Raw genomic sequence first — 20,377 nt, 5'->3', positions numbered from 1 at the left:
TTAAGTACATCCAGAGTCCTGTGTGCCTCATATAAACCAAGAAGCAGTTACTTTGTCTTTTTAGCCACTGTAATGATTTATAAACAGAAAACAAGCAGTGTTTGGTGAGTTAAATATATTCATTTAAAGCTATTTTTAATGAGATAAATAATTACATTGGGCAACTGATTATATGTCCCTTGTGGTAGTTTAAATGCAACTGGCCCCCAAAATCTTATAGGGAGTGGCACCATTAGGAGGTGTGGCTTTGTTAGAGTGTGTATGGCATTATTGGAAGAAGTGTGTCACTGTGGGCTTTGAGGATTCCTATACTCAGGATACTGCCCAGTGTCTCAGTCGAATTCTTGCTGCCTACAAGATGTAGGACTCTCAGCTAATCTAGCACCATGTCTACCTGCATGCTGCCATGCTCCCTATTATGATGATAATGGACTTAACCTCTAAAACTGCAAGCTAGCCACTCCAATTAAAAGAGTTGCCATGGTCATGGTGTCTTCACAGCAATAAAAATCCTAACTAAGACACCCCCTAAATTCACTTTTTGAAATTTAAATCCCCAGTATGTACTACAGGGTAGAGGCTATTGGAAATGATTAAGTCATGAAGACTACACTTTCACGAGGGGGATTAGTGCTCTAAGTGACCTCAAAGAGCCCTTTCACCAAGTGAGGAGACAGGGAGAGCACAGTTGTCTATGAACCAGGAAATAGGCCACATCAGACACCGAATCAGCTGATGTTTTGATCTGGGGTTGTCCAGTCGGTTTCCACAACTATGAGCAATAATAAATTGTGGTTTAAGCTATCTCAGTCTATGCATTTATTATAAAACCCTAAATGACTAAATAAAACATAGTAAGATAAAAGATAATTAAAAATAATTGCTCTAATTCACTTAATAGTCTTCTCAGAACTTAAAATAGTAATGTTAGTGTGCTTCTTGACAAATTCTTCATAAATCTGTATTAACGTTAACTACAACTTAAAAAAATATAATGTATTTAACCAAGAAACCTAAAGATAATTCACATTATAGACTTGCAAAACTTACAGAGGAAGGCAATGAGATGCAGGACATGTAAGATTTCCTAATTCTTTACTTAGATCTTATTTTGTGAGTAAACAATGCATAGAGGTATAAATGGAAAAAAAAAATTAAGAATTTCCAAAGGTGAAAAAAGTTTCAATTTATCTCTTTTTTTCTACATTAATTTTCCAGCAGATCATCCCATAATAAAATCTTTGGTTGGAAGAGTCATGCTCTTCCAACCAAAATAGGCCTGTCAAAGGAAATGCGAGGAAAAAAATCTTTCTTACTTCTAAGTTGTAGAGCACCCTGAAGGTTGACATGCCAGGAGCAAAAGAGCGGAACAAACTCTCCAAGATGGAGCTGGCGCTGGGCTGATGCTGTTGCTTTGACGACAGGGACGGAGACTTTGAAGACTGGGAGCTTGTTTCGGAGAGCAAGGTTTTCTGTGTTTAAAGGGTAAAGAAGAAACACTTCTTAAAATCTTAAAGTGTCTTAAAATCACACTTTAAGGAGAAGCAGATCTCTATGCTTTGTGTTCTTTTCCTCTTTATTATAAGCCACACTAAATTCTCAGAAAAAAAAAAACAATGAATAAACGATTGAACAAACCTACTTCATAAAACCACCTAATTCTCTACTAACAAAGCACACAATGAGTTTAATGAAAGATGGCCAAACACTTCATGAATGCTTTGAGACTGCATTCTACGAAATACTAGGGAAGTCATCTTCATTTTCTCCCATGTTTAACTTTTGTGCTTTTAATGAACTGTAAGACTGCTAGCAGAGGAGTCTTGAGGACTGCTTCCAGCTGACGCTGTTTCACAGTTACAACAGTTCTTTCAGATTAATACCTAAGCCACAGATGACACAAATGAGCAAATCCAATTTCTAACTACTAAAATATTAAATACAAAACTTGGTTTCAACAACATTGCCATAAATGAATTTCTTCTGACAATGTAACTAAAATATGACATATAAAATAGTTTATATGTAAATATCTTGGGGAACAATATTCTGAAAATTAAACAAAATAAACCACTATTTTTACTTTTTTCTTTGCATTGATAGGGACTGAAGACAGGTCTTTGTATGAGGGCAAATGTTACAATACCCAAGCCTTGTCTTTTTGAGACAGGGTCTTAATATGTAGTTCAGGTTGACCTTAAACTTAGATCTTTCTGCCTCTGTCTCCTGAAAGTTGGAGTTACAGGCAGACACCAAAATGTTCAGTCAAAAAGAACGAAAGTGTTACTTGTAAAAAAAGTAATGGTGATTAACTTATACAAAGACTTTAGACAGAATAATCAGATCCGGGGAGGGATCTTGTTGGGAGTGCAAAGGTCCCTACACTCACAGATCTACAGGAAAATCAAGAATTTTAAGCACACTGAATTGCCCTCTCAAAGGAATGGACACATAACCCGTTCTTTCATCCAGGAAGCTGGGAGTTGGAAGTGATTAGTAGCCTGGTGTCTGCATTATCTGTAGGTCAAGTCCATGCCATGCTCCTACACCAGGACCGGAAGTGACTAGCAATCTAAATGGCCCTTACATTATCTATATAGTCAGGCGCTCCCCAAACTCCCACAACCAGAACCAGAGGTGGCTAATAGCCCAAACGACCTCTATGCTATCTGTATGACTGAGACCAGGCCAGATCCTTCCCTAGGTCCTTAAGCTAGTAAATTTAGCCAATCTTCGGAACCCATCTCCATAGAAGAAATGACATGTACTTTGAGTTGAGTTTTGATGTAGTCATGCTTCCTTGTGTATTGTATTACATTGGGAAACTTTTTTCCAAGTTATACTATTTAAATTTGTTGGGAATAAACCATGTGGCATCAGACTCCCCAAGGTTTAATACAGGTTGATGAAGTCAATCTGAATAGACTTCCCATTCTCACCTCTTCTTGGAACACTGCCTGCACTGACATCTACAGAGAACCCCCTCAGCATCTTGAAAAGGAAAACATCTCAACACCATCAGAACTGCCTGATCCCCGACAGTAAGTACATATCTCTGTGTACCAGTCACTTCTTTTATACCAGGCACAGGCTCTTCCTAAAACTTTATCTCATTATCAGATCTATTTGGATCTTTTACAGGGCCCCCAAAGTTCTGATTTTAACTTATGGCAAGAGTATTTTTAAAAAGGGAAAAGTACTATAGAAAGATCTATCATATGACCTTTGTAGGATTCAGATAATGTTTTCAATGAATCATAACACAAAATCTTAAGCTAGTTAAATAACTATCAAAAATATGAATACCTTTCTGCCTAAAGAATCCAGCTGATCAAGGGCTTCCTGAATGGCTGGATCAGTGGGTATCAAGAGCAGAAGCTTCCGTACTCGTAGAGTTATCCTGAGAAATTTTCAAAAATAAAATAAATTTCTTGCATATAAGCTATAGCTTCAGCAATAAGTCTTTTGGTATATATAATACACATACACATATATGTATGTTATGTATGTATGTATAAATAAAACACATTTCAAGCAACATTTACTTGGGTCATCAACTTTTAATAACTTGCTCTCAAACCTCACAAATACATGCATTTACCTTGGCTCCTCTAGATTGGCAAGCTGATATAGCATGTCAAACACATTACATACAAGTGCCATCACCACACCAGGGAGAGATTTCTCCTAAGGGAAAAACAAAAACAGCCAACTAAAAATACATACTAAGAACAGAAATTTCTTTTTCTAACCAAACTTACAAACAATAAAAATACTACTGGAAGGTTGGGACTACAAAGTTTGGGGGAGACTGGAAACATGTTATTCAGTCAACACTTCCCCTGGCTACCGGCTTGGACTAAGGCCCAAGAAGAAGGCAGCAGAAGTGATGTAAAGTAAGGGGCATGCGTAGGCACCACAACAGTGAACAGGCACCAATAAGCTCATCAGTGACTTTTAGAAAACATAAGGAAGGAAATGAATGACCTGAAAACAAAATTAAAGTAGTATCTATATGTGTCCACTCACACACACAGGTACGTGCAACTCAAGCTGAAAAAAGGTTACCCTGGTTTTGCTAAAGATCAGGGAAGAAAATGTGAACAAAACCACCAGAGAGAGAGAGAGAGAGAGAGAGAGATTGATTCAGATGTAAGTGCAGATACCTGGTCTAGGGTACAAGAAATGATATCATCATAAATGTATTTATATAAATGACCTTAATAAATTCAGGATATGTACCTGAATATATTACATAGTTTTAAGTTGTTGGAATTTGAAAGCAGCCATGTATACCGTGTTTGCTAACTGTCATGATATACCGAGTGAGACTTCCTAAATTCTTGTATGAAGTAGTGCAATAATGTTGTCAAAGTAGAAAGAGAGTCAAAGAGTTTACATAGAGAAGTAAAGGACTAAATGCAATAAACACACGTTACAAATAACTTCACTTCACACGAGCTTCCTCTCTAGACAGTAATACCCTAAAGAACAGAACGGCTGTGTTCAGTTCTGTGACCCTGAAGCCAGCCTTGGTCTTAACCCAGAGAAATATAAACAGATCTATTACTTCATGAAGTCACTGAAGTACTGACTGACTCATTCTGTTCCAGGGTATTGGGGTGTGCAGTAAACAACAACAACAACAACAACAAACCCAGTTTAATCTCAGGGAGCTTAATGTTTTACTAGAAGACAGTACATAAATAAAATGCGAAGTATGCTAATGAAAAAATAAATCAGAGAAGGTAGAAATGGGGTTGACAAATTAAACAGGATGTCAAAAAAGGCTCACAGAATAGCTGGTATTTGAGCAAAAGCTGGCGTGAGAGTCAGATACCCTATTGAACGCGTTAGGAAACAACATTTTTGGTGCATGCAAGAGAAAGTGCAAACCGAACCATATTTGAGGACATACAGAGAAGCAATGCAGCTCTAAAGGTGTGAAGAGAGGGTCATAGACAGGGCCTCAGAGACACTCCGGGGTTCTCAGGAAAAGTCCTAACTTTTGCTCCATGTGTGACGTGGCGAGTAGAGTGATTTGAGGGGTGACACAGTGTGATTCGGGGCTGCTGAGAGCCACACAGAGATTCCCAACTCTGAACAGTGGTAACATTCAAGTGAAGGTGGTGGCTGTATAGAAAGAAGCCTTGGAGGTGGAGGGAAGTAGCTGGGTGCTGAACATATTTTAAAGGTAGAGCCAAAGACTTGCAAATAGATATGGGTGTGAGAGAAAGGATCTAAGGCAGCAGGTCTCAACTTGTAGGTTGCAACTCCTTTGGAGGCTGATCTAATCTTTCACAGGGGTTGTTTAAAACCATCAGACACAAATATTTTAGAGAAATATGACAGTTATAAAGTAGCAATCAAATTATTTTGTGAATGAGAGTCACCACAACATGAAAAACTATATATAAAAGAATCACAGCATTAGGAAGGTTGAGAACCACTCAGGTATGAACAACTTACAAGAACAGAGATGCCTTGATCTGAGATGGAACAAGACTATAAAATGAGAAATTCAGGACTGAGGGCATGACGACAAGAGTAGGGTATTGGGGGAGGAGCTCCGCTTTGGGTGTACTTCCACTGGGGTGTCTAGTAGTCAGTGAAGGGACACTGAGTTAGTAGACAGATCATGTCTCGGACTCTATGCAGTTTGGGAATGAATACAGAGAAAAGGAAGCTCCAAGAACTAGGTTTATTAAAAAAATAGTGCAGAGGCAGAGGTGAGTACTCAATGAAGGAACTTTAAAACACAATGATCAAAGAGAAAATACCCCTCTGAAGCGTCAAGAAGATGAGAATTGAGAGGTAGACACATGAACCTGAGAAAGACTCAAGGAGAGCAAGAAAGAATGGACAGAAGTTAGAATTGAGTTTAAATCACTCTTTTCAGGAGCTTTGTTGATCTGAGGAGAAAACAGGCTCATAAATGGTAGTAAGACTGATTATTTTCGGATGGAGGTGTGTGCAAGTGAAATGTGTGCAGGTAAATATACGCATATAGGCCAGGCATCCACTTCAGGAGACATTTACCCTGTTATTTGAGATAGGGTGTCTTACTGGTCTGGAGTTCGCTGACCATGCTAGGTGGCTGAGTAGAACCACACCATCTGTCTCTACTTCCCAAGTGATAGGATTACAAACATGTTCTCACCTTCTCTCTGTTCTACGTGGGTGCGAGAATTGAACTCAGTTCCTCATGCATGTATGGCAAACACTTTACCCTCCTGCCTGTACACCACACCTGAGTACTGAGGAATGAATGACCCAGTAATCAACAAAGAGAGATGTAGGAGAGGAAAAAAAAAAGTCAGGTGGAATGACCGAGCCAGTGCTTCAGAACCCAGAAGACTGGTAAGTTATGTTGAAGGCGTAAGTCACGAACAATGCCACACCAATTTGGGATTATGATTAATAGGGTGATATTTATTTAAAGGGGAAAAAACTTACAGATCACTGTCAGCCCTCTGCGTAACCAGGAAGGAAGTCAAGTCACCGGCGGAGCAGGAAGTGAAGAGAGAGAGGAGAGGGAAGTGGCCGCTTTTTTAAAGGGAGAGAGACCACACCCCAAGGGGCTGGTATCTCAGCGGCGATAGGCTGGAGGAGTGGGAGGACCTCCCATAACATTATGTATCTTCTCTGCCCTGAATCAGTTCTCAATTACAGTTTTCTTTACTCAGATTTGGCCAGACTAGAGAGCTGTGATCACCCAAATCTGTATCAACCAAAGGCGGAAGGAAAGGCAGTAGTTATTACATCTCTGTTTCTACTCTGAAGTTGCTCTCTGTACCTGTTCCATGGCATACGATGAACTAAAAACCCCACTGCTGCTGCTACTGGAGCTTGTTGAGGAATCTGCAGAGCTCCCAGAGGGGGTCCCACTGCCAGAGGTCTTCACTGTGAGAACTTGCTCATCAGAAAATCCCAGCTGGTGGAGGAGCTTTTGATCTTTATTCACTGTCAGCTGCAAAAGGAGGTTTCTTAGTTACTGGGAGAAAAGAGGAGGAAACTACTCAAACTGGGCTAATATGCCAACAACTGCTTAAACCCACCAGACTATCATTAGTAAATATCTGTATGTTGTCCACAGGAGAGCACAGCTGTTTGGCTATCTTCCACCGGACACTGCCTATGGTTTCATTACTGTGTGCCTAGAAAATAAAAACCAACACTGGGGTGAGATCATTCATTTATTCATTTCATTTCATTTCATTATTCTCTGGAAGAGCAGTACTTGTAACTGTTGAGCCATCTCTCCAGCTTTTCATTACTTAGTCCTTCAAACCACAGTCCTGAGCATCTGCTATGTAGTGGAGCCTTTTCTAAAAACCAGGAATACAGCAGAATCTTGGCAAGACCCTGCCCTTGGGTCACTCCCTTTATCAAGTGTTAAATGTCTGATGCCATTTATGTATTCCTCCCCTTTATGTATGGAATAAGATCTCAAGCCACTCCCTGGAAATGTCTTCTATTCCTAACTTTCTCATCATACCCACTCTCAACAGCCACCTTGTGAGCCTTTATACCTGCTGCTCTCTGTCTGAAAGACTACCAATAAAAGCAATTACTGTGTTGCTTTTCAAATCCCTGTTCAAATACTACCCACCTCAGGGATCCATCTTTATCCAAGATATTTCATGAATACCATCATCTTCTACCAACTTATTATCCTTTATTATTATTTATTCTTTATAACACTTATCTTTATTTGGCATTATATATTTACTTATACTCCATGGTTTCCTTTCATTTCAGGCTTACTTTATTTGTACATTTGTGGTGTTTGAGTGTATGTGTTTATGCGCATGAAAACCAAATAACTGATGTCAAGTGTCTTCTACTTCTCTCCACCTTATTTTTGGGACTCATTAAACCTAGAGCTCACTGATTGGCTAAGTGATCTCTAGGGATCTTCTTAGATCCCACCCCTAGGTCTAAGATTACATAGGTACATACTACCATGCCAGCTTTTTACCTAGGTGCTCATGCTTGTATGGTAAGCACTAACTGAGCCATCTCCCCAGACACCTCAGTCTTTATTTTTAATTTGTTTATCAAATACCTTTGAGAACATCATTCATCTCCATTAGGATCATTCTTATGAAACAAGACATGAAAAAGTTACTGAGCTTAGTATAAACTTACCTCTACAGCGAAGGTATCTTTGGTAGACTCATAAGTAACATTAAGAGTTAAAAGATGTCCATGAAATGAGGCACCGTGAGGTAGAATAGTTCGTGGAACAGAGTAAAAATCCTTCAAAGAGATAAGCCAACTGCGTCAGATGCACTGTAGCACAACCAAACGGGTCAAAACACATGCTTCACCCACCTCATCTCACAACATGAATAAAGTTGCTCTATAAAGAATAGAACACACCTCTATTGTGATCACATAGCGTTCTGCTAGAAGAAGCAATCTCTCGATTATCACAAGTTTTGTTGATCTATGAAATAAAAAAAAAAGTCTTTAAACATATTTGAAATGAGTCAGTGGCTTCAGCTCAGTTCTGTTTCACTAAGGCCACAACCTCAATCAGCATCACTGGTCAAAACTGAAACATACAAAGATTAGGCTTTCCTTTCACCCACTTAGAGCTGTAGTGCTCAGATGGAATACAGGAGAAGCTTGTCTCTTCCCGTGTTTCCTTTACTCTTTAAACAGTCATTCCATAAAAACAGGATCTAGATCTCCAGGTGTCTGTGTTCACCAATTCACCAAGATTGAACAATCAGAGAACTTGACTCTCATAATCTTAAAACTAAAATATGCCACAAAATTCTTCAAATAGATGGAATCTGACAAAGTTTTGTGTTGAGTGGAAAATCAGAAGACAGGTGCAAACAAATATATCATTAATACAAGTTATTAATTGAAAATGAAATCAGACTATGAATGACTTTTTTGGGGGAGGGGGGAACAGTTTCTCTGTAGCTTTGGAGCCTGTCCTGGAACTAGCTCTGTAGACCAGGCTGGTCTTGAACTTACAGAGATCCGCGTGCCTCTACCTCCTGAGTGCTGGGATTAAGGGTGTGCACGACCACCGCCAGGCTTGAATGACTTTAACCCAAGAAGAGGTACTACCATTTCCCGGTGATTGGACTGGCACACTGATTAGCAGTATGTGAAAGTTCACTTTTGTAACCGTTGGTTAAGAACATTTTTAACAGTTCTGTCAAATCTATACAACTGCACTCTCTAACCTTCCAATCTATGGGCAAGAACGAGATTTAGAAGTCAGACGAAAAGTATAACAGAACCAAGCAACCTGTTCTGATACATCTCAATAATTAAATGAACTACAGAAAGCATTGTGATGTTGAGAATATGGTAGAAAATCCCACACTCTTTAGATTACAACAAATGTAGATTCCAAAAAATTCTTTTAAAACTACTGAAATGAGACAAAATACAACACTCTTGTTCAAATTCAACTCTAAAATACATTTTATTAACAATACTTAAATAAGGACATTTAAAAAATTATGTGGACTCTAACTAGCTAAATGTGAAAAGATTCAGAATAAAAAGCACTTGGTAAACGGGTAAAAAAATAGATTCATTTGAAGTAGCAGTTTGAAAATCCAATTCAATTCATAAATGACTTACTTGGTAAGATGAACTGTTAAGGAACCAAGCAACAGACCTGAACTAACCCTTAGAACATTGTACTGAGAATTCTTAACATAAATTCTATTTGAAATACACACATACACACACGAGATGGGAAAAGCATTTGTTCTTATTATGAACTAACTCTATAATGACTTCTACCATTTAAAAATGAAGCCTTAGGGGGATGAGTTTTGTTCCATTCCACTGTATTAATAAAGTATAACATCTAATGCTCAGCTCATTTTCTCAGTTTAGTAGAATTTTGGAAAAGACACTGTCTTGATTACCTTTCTTAAGGAAGGTTTAGAGAGAGAAAAAAGTATCTCAACAAGGGAAAACACACACAATTGTTCCAGTAGAGAAGGACTGAATATGAAGCTATCTGTAAAGGCAGCAGAGTTACTCAGAGCAAGCTCTTCTCTGTGCTACCACGGATCCAGAGCACCAACGATGTCTGGCTCCTTATGAGTGCTCAATTTAAGGCTCCACAGCAAACACTAAACTCAGACTCTACTAACACTTTAAACTCTAAGCAGCAGTGTAAATGTCAATTCAAAGTTGTCACACAAATATTATTTGATGGTAAAGCTCTGTCTAATTTTTAAAAAAAAAAAACTTTAGGTGAATATTTTAGTGGGCTGTGATTGTATTGTAGTGCATAATTTAAATCAGTATTGTTCATTTCCTTTTCTTTCTCCCATGCTCTGGGACTACTCAAGGAGAAAATCTTTACCTGCATATTTATATTGAAATATAAGTATTTCAAACCTGGATGAAAAAAAATCTTTATTAAATCCTTAAGTTTAGGCTACTCAGTTACTCAGTTACACATAACCAAAGTAGTAGAAAATAAAGTAAAAACAAAAGAACGTGTCCAAAGGGCAGATGGTGGAAGAAGGGATACTAAGGTGACTCTGGTGAGCACCTATAGATCTTTAGGACACTGACAAAGGTCGACATTAGGACATACAATTCTCCAAAATATAACAGCTTGCAGAAGCTATGACATAAAATGAGGACACCAGTGAAAAGATGTTGGGAATGGCATAACATCAACATTTTTAAAAAATATACACTTTTCTGTTATGTGATTGTATTTATTTTTGAAACCACTTACCTATATGGAGACTGAACTGATGTTGCTACGGTTGGCATTGCCGTTGCAGTGAGCATTTTTGTTGCTCGGGTCACAGCATGTGTTAGAGTGGGGCCACCAAGTGCTGAACTAGCTGCCTGTAAAGTACAAAATAATCATTATTCATTTCATATCTGGGTCTCTCAACCTGGGGCTAACTTCTTGTTGCAGAAGCTGCTCTGGACATTGCAGGATCCCTGGTGCCACTAGGTGCCAGGAAGACTCCTTCCAGTTGTGACAATGAAAATCTGTACCAAATAATCCCTGGGAGGCAAAATAAGAACTGGCTGAGGGCTGTGATATGGCTCAGCAGGTAAAGCACTTGCCAAGAAAGACTGATGACCTGATGTGAATCCCTGGGACCCATATAAAGAGAGGAGAACTCATTCCATAAAATTGAGTCTTTTGACATACACGTATGCAACACGGCATGAGAATATCCCTCTTGTGCTATCACACACATACTACACACAAGTAATAAAAAAATTAAAAAGAGCTAGTTAAGATATGTTAATACCTATATTGTACTTCATATAGGAGAATTTGAATATGAGTGTTTTTTAATGATGATATATTTGTATGGAAGTCACAATTTGGGGAATATTTTACAGAGTATATGCTTGCCACGGTGAAGATTAACTTATTAATAACATCTGTGGATGATGTAGGAGGTTCCTCTGTTCACGTGTTGCTTTCATTGGTTAATGAATAAAGAAACTGCTTTGGGCCTGATACGGCAGAACTTAGGTAGGCAGAGAAAACAGAACTGGATACTGGGAGGAAGGACAGAGTCAGGGAGAAGCCATGGATTCTCTGCCTGAGATGGACACCGGTTAGAATCTCCAGTAAGCCACTGCCACATGGCGATACACAGATTAATGGAGATGGGTTAAACTAATATGTAGGAGTTAGCCAATAAAAAGTTAGAGCTAATGGCCAAGTAGTGTTTTAATTAATAGTTTCTGTGTGGTTATTTCAAGTGTAAGCTAGCCGGGCAGCCGGGACAAACAAGGGGCCTGCTCCTTACAACATGGGGACAGTGGCATTTTATACTTTTGGAATACTCCATTAGCTATAAAACTTCAAGCACAGATTTCAACTGAACGTTAATCTTCAGTACTTTACTCACCATGACGGAACTAAAGTGGTCAAAATAAATATGATATAATATTAAACCATAGGCTCCTAATGAACAAAGAGAGCCAACATTGTTTGCTTCCTTCCAAGTCTCCTACTGCTGTTTTAAATGGCATTTATTGTATAAAATATGTAAAACACAGATACTCTACTACCAATGTAGAATACATCAACAGCAGATGTGACAGAGAGGTAGAAAGATAGATAGGAGAACGAAGGGATGAGATAGAAGGTAAGATTTTCTGAGTATAGATGGTGTGTGAGCACGCATGCATGCATGCTCACGTTCATGAGTACATGTGTGTGGAGGCCAGAGGTTAATATTAGGTGTCTTCTTCTATTTTCTCTACACCTTGTTTTTTGATACAGGGTCTCTTCATTGAACCTGAAGTCAATATTTTGGGTTAGACTTGCTGACCAAGTGAGCCCCTGGGATACACCTCCAGTAACTAGAGTTACTGACACCAATAGCAACGCCAATACCTAGATCTGAATATAGGTCCACATGCTTTGCAGCAAGTACTTAATCCCTGACAGACATCAATGCAAATGCCTGTTCCCATGCCATAACACTGTACTTCTGATCACTTCTCCAATAGTACCTAGCCACAAATACCAGCATTATGCATTATTCAAAACTATAAACTTATAGGGGAAAAGAACTAATTTAAAAAGACAAGAAATTGTTACTCACTTCTAGTCTTGTGTAGCAATCAGCAATAAATTTTTTATGTAAAGACACTGAGTCCTGAAAATAGGAAGTATATGGAAATTAAAATTACACTTTGGCATTTAATTGTAAACATTAGTCAAGACAAAATATCAAAATAAGTCAAATTGTGATACAAGGACCACAACTTACCAATAACAAATACATAACTTTCACATTTTTGTGTTTGAGTAGCATTTTTCCTTGGATACTCACCTTCTTTAACCTAGGGTTTAAATTAATGTAACTGTAGTTTATGATTAATTGAATAGCTTCATTAGCAATTTCTTCATCAGGTGATTCCATGGCTATTTTCCAAATGAAATCCATTCCTATCAATTCCAGCTTTTCTACATACTGTGTAAAATTAAAATATATATAAATTAAACAGTAGCCTATTATTATAACACTTCTGGTAACTATTTTCTGTTAAACCATTGAGTCTGAACCTCTGCTTAACAAAATAAAGATTCTTTATCAAAAACCACTACTGTAGTGGAACGCTCACATGAAAACCAACCAACCAGCCACAGAAACAACAGGAACCCTTCATAGCAATCAGATTAGGAGCAGAGATGTTTCTCTAGAAATTCCTAACACAAGGCAGACAACTACCCCAAGAAGCTAGTCAATCAGAAACCGAAAAGTGAGACAGATATCATCTTTATGGACTGCTCATCAAAAGAAACGAATTAACACTGAAGTGGCTACTAATTCTGGGAACTCGATGCAGTCCTTCCCAAAGCTTGGTTAGAAATAGCAGGATACCGCACTTTAAGTATCATGTAAACATTCTGACCACCTCGGGTACAGGACCTAAACAACAGGGACTTAGAAAGATCAGTGCTTTTGTGTCTTAAAGACACATGCGAATATGAGGATTCTATGAGTCCCGTTTTTCTAATTAATAGTCTGTTCCCACATTTCCCCCTGCAATCCTTGCAATGACAACCTAGGAAGAAGATTTTGTCATTCTCAGGTACAACTGAATTGTTATGTAGAAGTCACTGGATTGCTGGGCAGTGGTGGTGCACACCTTTAATCCCAGCACTTGGGAGGCAGTGGCAGGCAGATCTCTGTGAATTTGAGGCCAGCCTGGTCTACAAGAGGACAGGCTCCAAAAGCTACAGGGAAACCCTGTCTTGAAAAACCAAAAAATAAATAAACTAATTAATTAAATGAATAAATAAATAAAGAAGTCACTGGCTTAATTCCCCTGGAAATCCACCTGATAACCACAAGTTCAGGGCTACTCCTAGATGAGAGGTGAAGAGTGAACAAACTTCCTAGGTGATAGTGTTGGGCATGCATCTACCAGTGCCTTCAAAATGGAGCCTCTGCCACTAATGTCTAAGTAGGCAGGGAATAGGACCGTATTTAAACAAACTTGTTTATGTTTTCGTTCCATTAGAAGACAGGATCCCCCCTTTTTTTCCCTTTTAATATTAACCTATATCAAATAATTTAAAGTATGGTACATACCAATTGAGCTCCTTGTCTTTTCAATCGATGATCACAGAGATTCACATTTTCAAAAAAAGTCTTAAATAAGTTGAAACCTATAATTATAGAATGACAATCAAATCCATGAACTCAAACACAAGATAAAAAGATTAAAGTGAAAAGACTAAAGTGAATCAGAAGTGAAGGCTAAATACTCCTGGCAATGGTTTCTTGAATAGGTTTCAAAAGTGCAGTGGCTGTGCATACTGTAGGCTGTGTGTGGTATAGACTGTGTGTAGGCTGTATATGGTATAGGCTGTGTGTGGTGCAGGCTGTGTGTGGTGTAGGCTGTATGGTGCAGGCTGTGTGTGGTGTAGGCTGTGTGTGGTGTAGGCTGTGTGTGGTATAGGCTGTGTGTGGTGTAGACTGTGTGCAGGCTGTGTGTGGTGTAGGCTGTGTGTGGTGTAGGCTGTGTGTGGTGCAGGCTGTGTGTGGTGTAGGCTGTGTGTGGTGCAGGCTGTGTGTGGTATAGGCTGTGGGTGGTGCAGGCTGTGTGTGATACAGGCCTGCAATCACATCTACTCAAGGTGCAGAAGTGTGAGGACTGCTTTAAGTCCAGAAGCTCCAGACCAGCCCGGGCAGCACAGCTCTCATCTCAAAAAACCATAGGCACCTTTAAAAATGCACAAGTGAACCATACACCTTAATCGCAGCACCCAGGAGGTAGACGTAGACCTCTGTGGGTTCAAGACCAGATCAGCCAGGGATACATGATGAAACCCTGACCTAAAAAAACCAGACAAACCAGAACAGTAACAAAAATTTGAATTTGGGGAATTAATCTATTAGGCTATATAACTTTAAAATTCAGTAAGGTACCATGTGGATATGTACCAAAACATTCAGCTGCTTGTGAGAAGTAGGAAAAGTTAAGAATGAAGGTCTGCGAGCTCCTTGGCCAGCAAGGAGATCTGACCTTGGTACCAGAAGATCCATCATTGGGAACCTTCATCTGGCGATGGATGGAGATAGAGACCCACACTGGAGCACTGGACTGAGCTCCCAAGGTCCAAATGAGGAGCAGAAGGAGGGAGAACATGAACAAGGAAGTCAGGACCACGAGGGGTGCACCCACCCACTGAGACAGTGGGGCTGATCTATTGGGAGCTCACCAAGGCCAGCTGGACTGGACTGAAAAAGCATGGAATAAAACCGGACTCTCTGAAGGTGGCGGACAAGGAGGGCTGATGAGAAGCCAAGGACAATAGCACTGGGTTTTGATCCTACTGCATGTACTGGCTTTGTGGGAGCCTAGCCTGTTTGGATGCTCACCTTCCTAGACCTGGATGGAGGGGGGAGGACCTTGGACTTCCCACAGGGCAGGGAACCCTGACTGCTCTTCGGACTGGAAAGGGAGGGGGAGAGGAGTGGGGGAAGGGGGAGGGAAATGGGAGGTGGGGAGGAGGCGCAAATTTTTAATTAAAAAAAAAGTTAAGAATAAAATCTCCTACTCTAAAAAAAAAAAATTGAAACAAATAGTTGTAAGCTTTCCTACCATTCATAGTGATCTCATATGATTCCAGTTTCAGAATTTTCTCCTTGAAGAGCTGCTGCTGAACGTCACTCTCGAGATCGTGCTGCCCCTTGGTAAACCACTCAAAGCACATCTGTGGATCAAGACAGGACTGCCCTAAGGCCAACCACAACCCACTACAGACAAAAAACATGGATATCTAGACAGTGAAGAGACTATTTTCAACCCTTTTATCATTTCTGTAACTGCTAAAATGACACTCCACACTGGAACGTCTGGACCCTGGAGCAATGGGAACGGTTGGCAGGTCTCTCCCCGGGTGACTGTGCACTCACACTTTTCACTGGATCTTATACTTAAGTCTTCCCACCAGCATGCAATTAAGTCTTGCTGTATGCCAGGCACATTGCTAAGAACTGTCACAAACTCAGGCCTTCCAACATGCCTAGGAAGAAGTTATTACTATTCTGTAAAGTGAGAGTAAACTGAGAGTCGCTGTTAGCAACTGCAAATGTTACAATAAATGTTCCTATTCTGCTTTAGTTGTTCTTGACTCATGCTATCATTTCTGGGGATACAACATCATTTTTAGGAACGAACATTTTTAGTAGTGATTTAAAATTAGTTTCACAAACAAACAAAATTATTTCACAGGAAATGAAAAGAACTAAATTATACCCATAATTCTTCATCGAAATTCATTTTCTAGACTTTAGTATTTGGCCCAGAATTGAATCAAAATGATTAAAGAGCTCATACATTTACATACATCATAAATTTCTTTTAGGACATTTCTTCTAGTACTTACAGTTCCTACTCTGCCATTATTGTTCACGGAAACAATACAAACAGAGGATCCAAAACCTGGAAAGAAGACAAGATACAGAGCAGAGTGCAACACTGTCTTACACACCTCTCGATCTAACTCGCAGACATCCTGGCCAGTCACAAGGCACTCCCAGATTTCTTTGGCTCGGTTCCACCCGAGATACAGTGTAGCTTCTTGTAAGAAAAATGCCAAAAATTTCAGATGTGCCTCTAAATACTGGGAAAAAAAAAAAGCAATAATGCAACCAGTTAACTCATTTGAGGCATTCCTACCTATCAGGAACATCACAACAAAACTTCACAAAGAAAGGCTTACACAGAGCACTTCTCCTGTAATTTAAGATGAAGTAAATGTGGAAAATGGACGTAGCAGCCAATAATACAATGCTGCAGAAGCAACCTCAAATTAATTACAAAGTCAGTTGATTTTATATGTAGAACAAATTCAATTACGGTAATCTCCAAAGGATCCACCATGCTTACAAGTGGTGAATTTAAGTTTTATTTCTCACAGTTTTTTGCTGTTGTTTTGTATGAAACAAGGTCTCACTCTGAATTCCATAATAGCATAAAATTCAAACTATAGCCCATGCCATGAGTTCACAAAAATCATACTGCCTCAGTCTACAGCAGCAGTTCTCACCTGTGAGTCACAACCCCTTGGTGGGGGTGGGGGTGCCAAATGACCCTTTCATAGATTTCACACATCAAATACCCTGCATAGCAGATTATTTACATTATGATTCATACATAAGTACCGATGTGCCACTGGAGCTCCACATTATGATTCATAAAAGCAGCAAAACTGCAGTTATGAAATAGCAACAAAATAATTTTACGGTTGGGGGTGACCACAACATATGAGGAACTGTATTAAAGGATTGCAGCATTAGGAAGGTAGAGAGAGAGCCACTGGACTGAGGATTCTTGGATTACAGGTGTGAGGCACTGTACCCAGTTTTAAAAACACCATTAGCAATCAATTGATTTGAAAAAAAATGCATGATCTATACAGTTAGCAATTGTTGCTAACAATACTACTTTTCTGAACTTCAATCTGAAATTATAGCTAAGTATTAGAAAGAGAGCATGGTGGTTAAGAGCACTTATTGCTCTTGCAGAAGACTTAAGTTCGATTCCCAGCACCAACATGCTGGTTCACAACCATCTGTTACTCCAGTTCCAGGGAATCTGATACCTTCTTCTGACCTCTGTGAACACCAGGCCCATATGTGGCACACACACACATACACACACACACACACACATATACACACATATGCAGGCGAAACCACAAATTAGTAAATCTAATGGGAAAAAAAGGAAGAAAAAGTGCAATTATAGTTCAGATTCAAAAGTGTTCCCTCATTACAAAGATAGTTCACAGTACCCTTTTACAGTTGTACCCAACAAATATTTACTTTACAACTCAAATAGAAAAGTTAAATGAATGTTGAAAACCATGAAACAAAAACACAGTGCCTGATACCTCCCGGTAAGTGTAGCGGCCATCCACCAGTGTCAAGCCAGTTAAACCTCCAGGCCCAGCCACAGCTGCTGCAAGTCGATGACAAGCTAGTAAACTTCCTGTTACCAATTTGACTATTTCAAAATTCTTCTTCAGGTCTTGAATAATGCTCTTAACAAAAACAACAGAAGTGAAAGTGGCATGAGACTCTACAGTCATTTGGTTGTTTACTATAGCTTTTATTTTAGAAGGTAGCTCCAGATGAAAGAGACAACATGGATGAGACTTTGGATGACAGTTAACACAATCTGGTATTTTATTTAAAATTGATTTCTTATTACTCTTATTAATAAGTGCCCTCCTCCCAGGGAACTAAATCATTGCTATTACTTTGCATCTTAAAGTGAAATGAACACTGGAAGAGAGCTATTGCATGTTGTGGGAACTCCTTCAGTCAATAACCTTTAAGATACTGACCCACTATAGGTGTGGCCCTCTTTTCTCCTGGATTCGGTTCCAGTTCCTAGTGAACACAGAGGACTGTGGATTGCTACCCTTACTGTGGGAAATAAACCTTTGTTACACTCCATTCCGGACTATTGTGGAACTCTTTGGTATCACCATTACAATTGCACTTTATGAGGTTTCCTGGATCTTACCCCCAAATCCGTGACATCGAGAAAGCTCTACCTAGCTCTTAAACAAAGTAATCCTTTTGGAATAGTCCGAAATTTTTTCAAATTTTATAGTTACTTTTTTTAAAAAGTTGGCCTAGTTATGTTTATAAATTAAGCAATCAAAAAGAAAAATCTCCTCAGACATGAAGATAGAGTGATTTAAATTCAAGAGTTCCAAATGATAAGAATCAATGACATCAATAAACATAAGCCAGTGAGCTATTATCAATGCAACAACCTTAGCCAGGCTTGCCCGTTACTACAATGACTACAAAAGGTGATGCATGGAAGAATCAAAAGTAAGTCTGCTCCTACCTTGTCTTGCTTTTGATAGGTCTGTTTTATAAAGGAGCGAGTGATTTCATGGAGCTGGCGCAAAGCTGGTACCACCCATACAAACTGCGGATTATTAAGTTGAGATGACTAGAGTTAAAAAGAAATTACATTAATTAAGTTTAGAAATAAATGGCAGTCATTTATTAGCTATAAAAAATTTCCAAGTCAATTATTTCATTGTTACACATTCTACAATTTTTCTTTTCATGTTACTTATTTTTAGCGCATCTCCATGCAATCATAATTCAGTCTTCAACTTCTTATTCTGCATGCAATTTCCTAAGGCCAAAAACTGCAAACAGGAGTGGATGTGAAATGACAGTAAATGTACAGGGGACATCAGCAAAATACAGACGGCAAGGGATTAGCCAATTCAGAGGATAGATAAGTAGCACAGAGCTGCTAAGACATGTTGACTCCATAAAGTAAACTGATGGCAAAGCTTAACACTCAACTAGCCAGCAAGGAAAACAGACTAAGAATGCCTTTAATTATGTGATTAAGGTATCAGTGATCTGATCAAGATACTGACACTGATTATATTTCTATTTAAGATAATTTCATAAAAGGTAATTCTGTTTAATTATTAAGGGGCTTGGGTAGAGCTCAGAGGTAGAGCATGAGTTTAGCATGTGTGAAGTCCTGGGTTCAACTCCTAGTACTTCCCTTCCTCCACCCAACCCCATTACTATTTTTATTAACTATTATGGATATTTTTACTCAGACTACACTTTAATTTCAAAGCACTTCAAATATATGATTTCTGAAACTGGTACAACAATCAGATTTTTGTGTTGCAGATCAAAGAAACCTGATGTGCATGCAATTCTCCTTAAAGAGAATTGGCCTAATCAATAGCATCGTTGGAACTATAAAATTTCATTAAAAAACTGGTATCAGATTAAGTGCTATTAATCAACTGATTATTAGCCAAAACATCAACTAAAGCCTTAGTACTTATTTGAAAAGCTGATTTTTTAAAGTAATTTTATCAAATTTTCCTGCAAAATGAAGATCCTAATTGATAGAATAGTATTGTAGTCTTTTAAACACATCTACTGTAGGTTACTGTGTGCAAGTTACTGCCAAACAATACTTTTTCCTCATCTCAAATACATGAGCCAAATAAGCCAATAATTACAAAATACCATATTTCCTGGATTCTAAGACACATTTCTATGACCTTTAACGTTTCTCAAATTGATACTACTCAAAAGACACTTACCAGCCACTAAGCATTAAGTGTAAGCTTTTTAACTGTCCATATCTTTTTTATACAAACTTACCTAGACACAAAAGGCTATCTGAATTAAGCTGTTATTTATTATATGTACTACCAAACAAGGATGGCCTTTAAATCTCAATTTGGGCTACTAATTTTCTGATTAAGTGTTATCAGAAACATTTTATCAGCACTAACTAGCCTGTTGTGACTCAAAACAATTCAAATCATTTTCAAAGCCAGAAGCTGGCATGCAGACCCTTCCTT

The 20,377-nt window shown here is 38.8% G+C and overlaps 1 protein-coding gene across 2 annotated transcripts in view; it reads right to left on the bottom strand.

The window, feature by feature from the left end:
* Positions 1–20,377, bottom strand: part of Usp24 (ubiquitin specific peptidase 24) — a 140,115-nt gene that overhangs the window by 56,183 nt on the left and 63,555 nt on the right. For both annotated transcript variants that reach the window (XM_075945478.1, XM_075945477.1), the window contains exons 17-31: positions 18,868–18,975; positions 17,897–18,046; positions 16,493–16,624; positions 15,601–15,712; positions 14,085–14,161; positions 12,819–12,959; positions 12,588–12,641; positions 10,739–10,854; positions 8,386–8,452; positions 8,152–8,262; positions 7,059–7,157; positions 6,797–6,970; positions 3,602–3,687; positions 3,307–3,400; positions 1,317–1,472 (exon numbers count right to left, since the gene is read on the bottom strand). In XM_075945478.1, coding sequence (XP_075801593.1) covers positions 1,317–1,472; positions 3,307–3,400; positions 3,602–3,687; positions 6,797–6,970; positions 7,059–7,157; positions 8,152–8,262; positions 8,386–8,452; positions 10,739–10,854; positions 12,588–12,641; positions 12,819–12,959; positions 14,085–14,161; positions 15,601–15,712; positions 16,493–16,624; positions 17,897–18,046; positions 18,868–18,975 — 1,677 coding nt within the window. The remainder of the gene's footprint in view (positions 1–1,316; positions 1,473–3,306; positions 3,401–3,601; positions 3,688–6,796; positions 6,971–7,058; positions 7,158–8,151; positions 8,263–8,385; positions 8,453–10,738; positions 10,855–12,587; positions 12,642–12,818; positions 12,960–14,084; positions 14,162–15,600; positions 15,713–16,492; positions 16,625–17,896; positions 18,047–18,867; positions 18,976–20,377) is intronic.

This window comes from Microtus pennsylvanicus, chromosome 13, assembly GCF_037038515.1.
Source record: "Microtus pennsylvanicus isolate mMicPen1 chromosome 13, mMicPen1.hap1, whole genome shotgun sequence".
NCBI lineage: Eukaryota > Metazoa > Chordata > Mammalia > Rodentia > Cricetidae > Microtus > Microtus pennsylvanicus.
The sequence above is the reverse complement of the archived record's forward strand: the minus strand, read 5'-3'. Positions and strand labels throughout refer to the sequence as shown.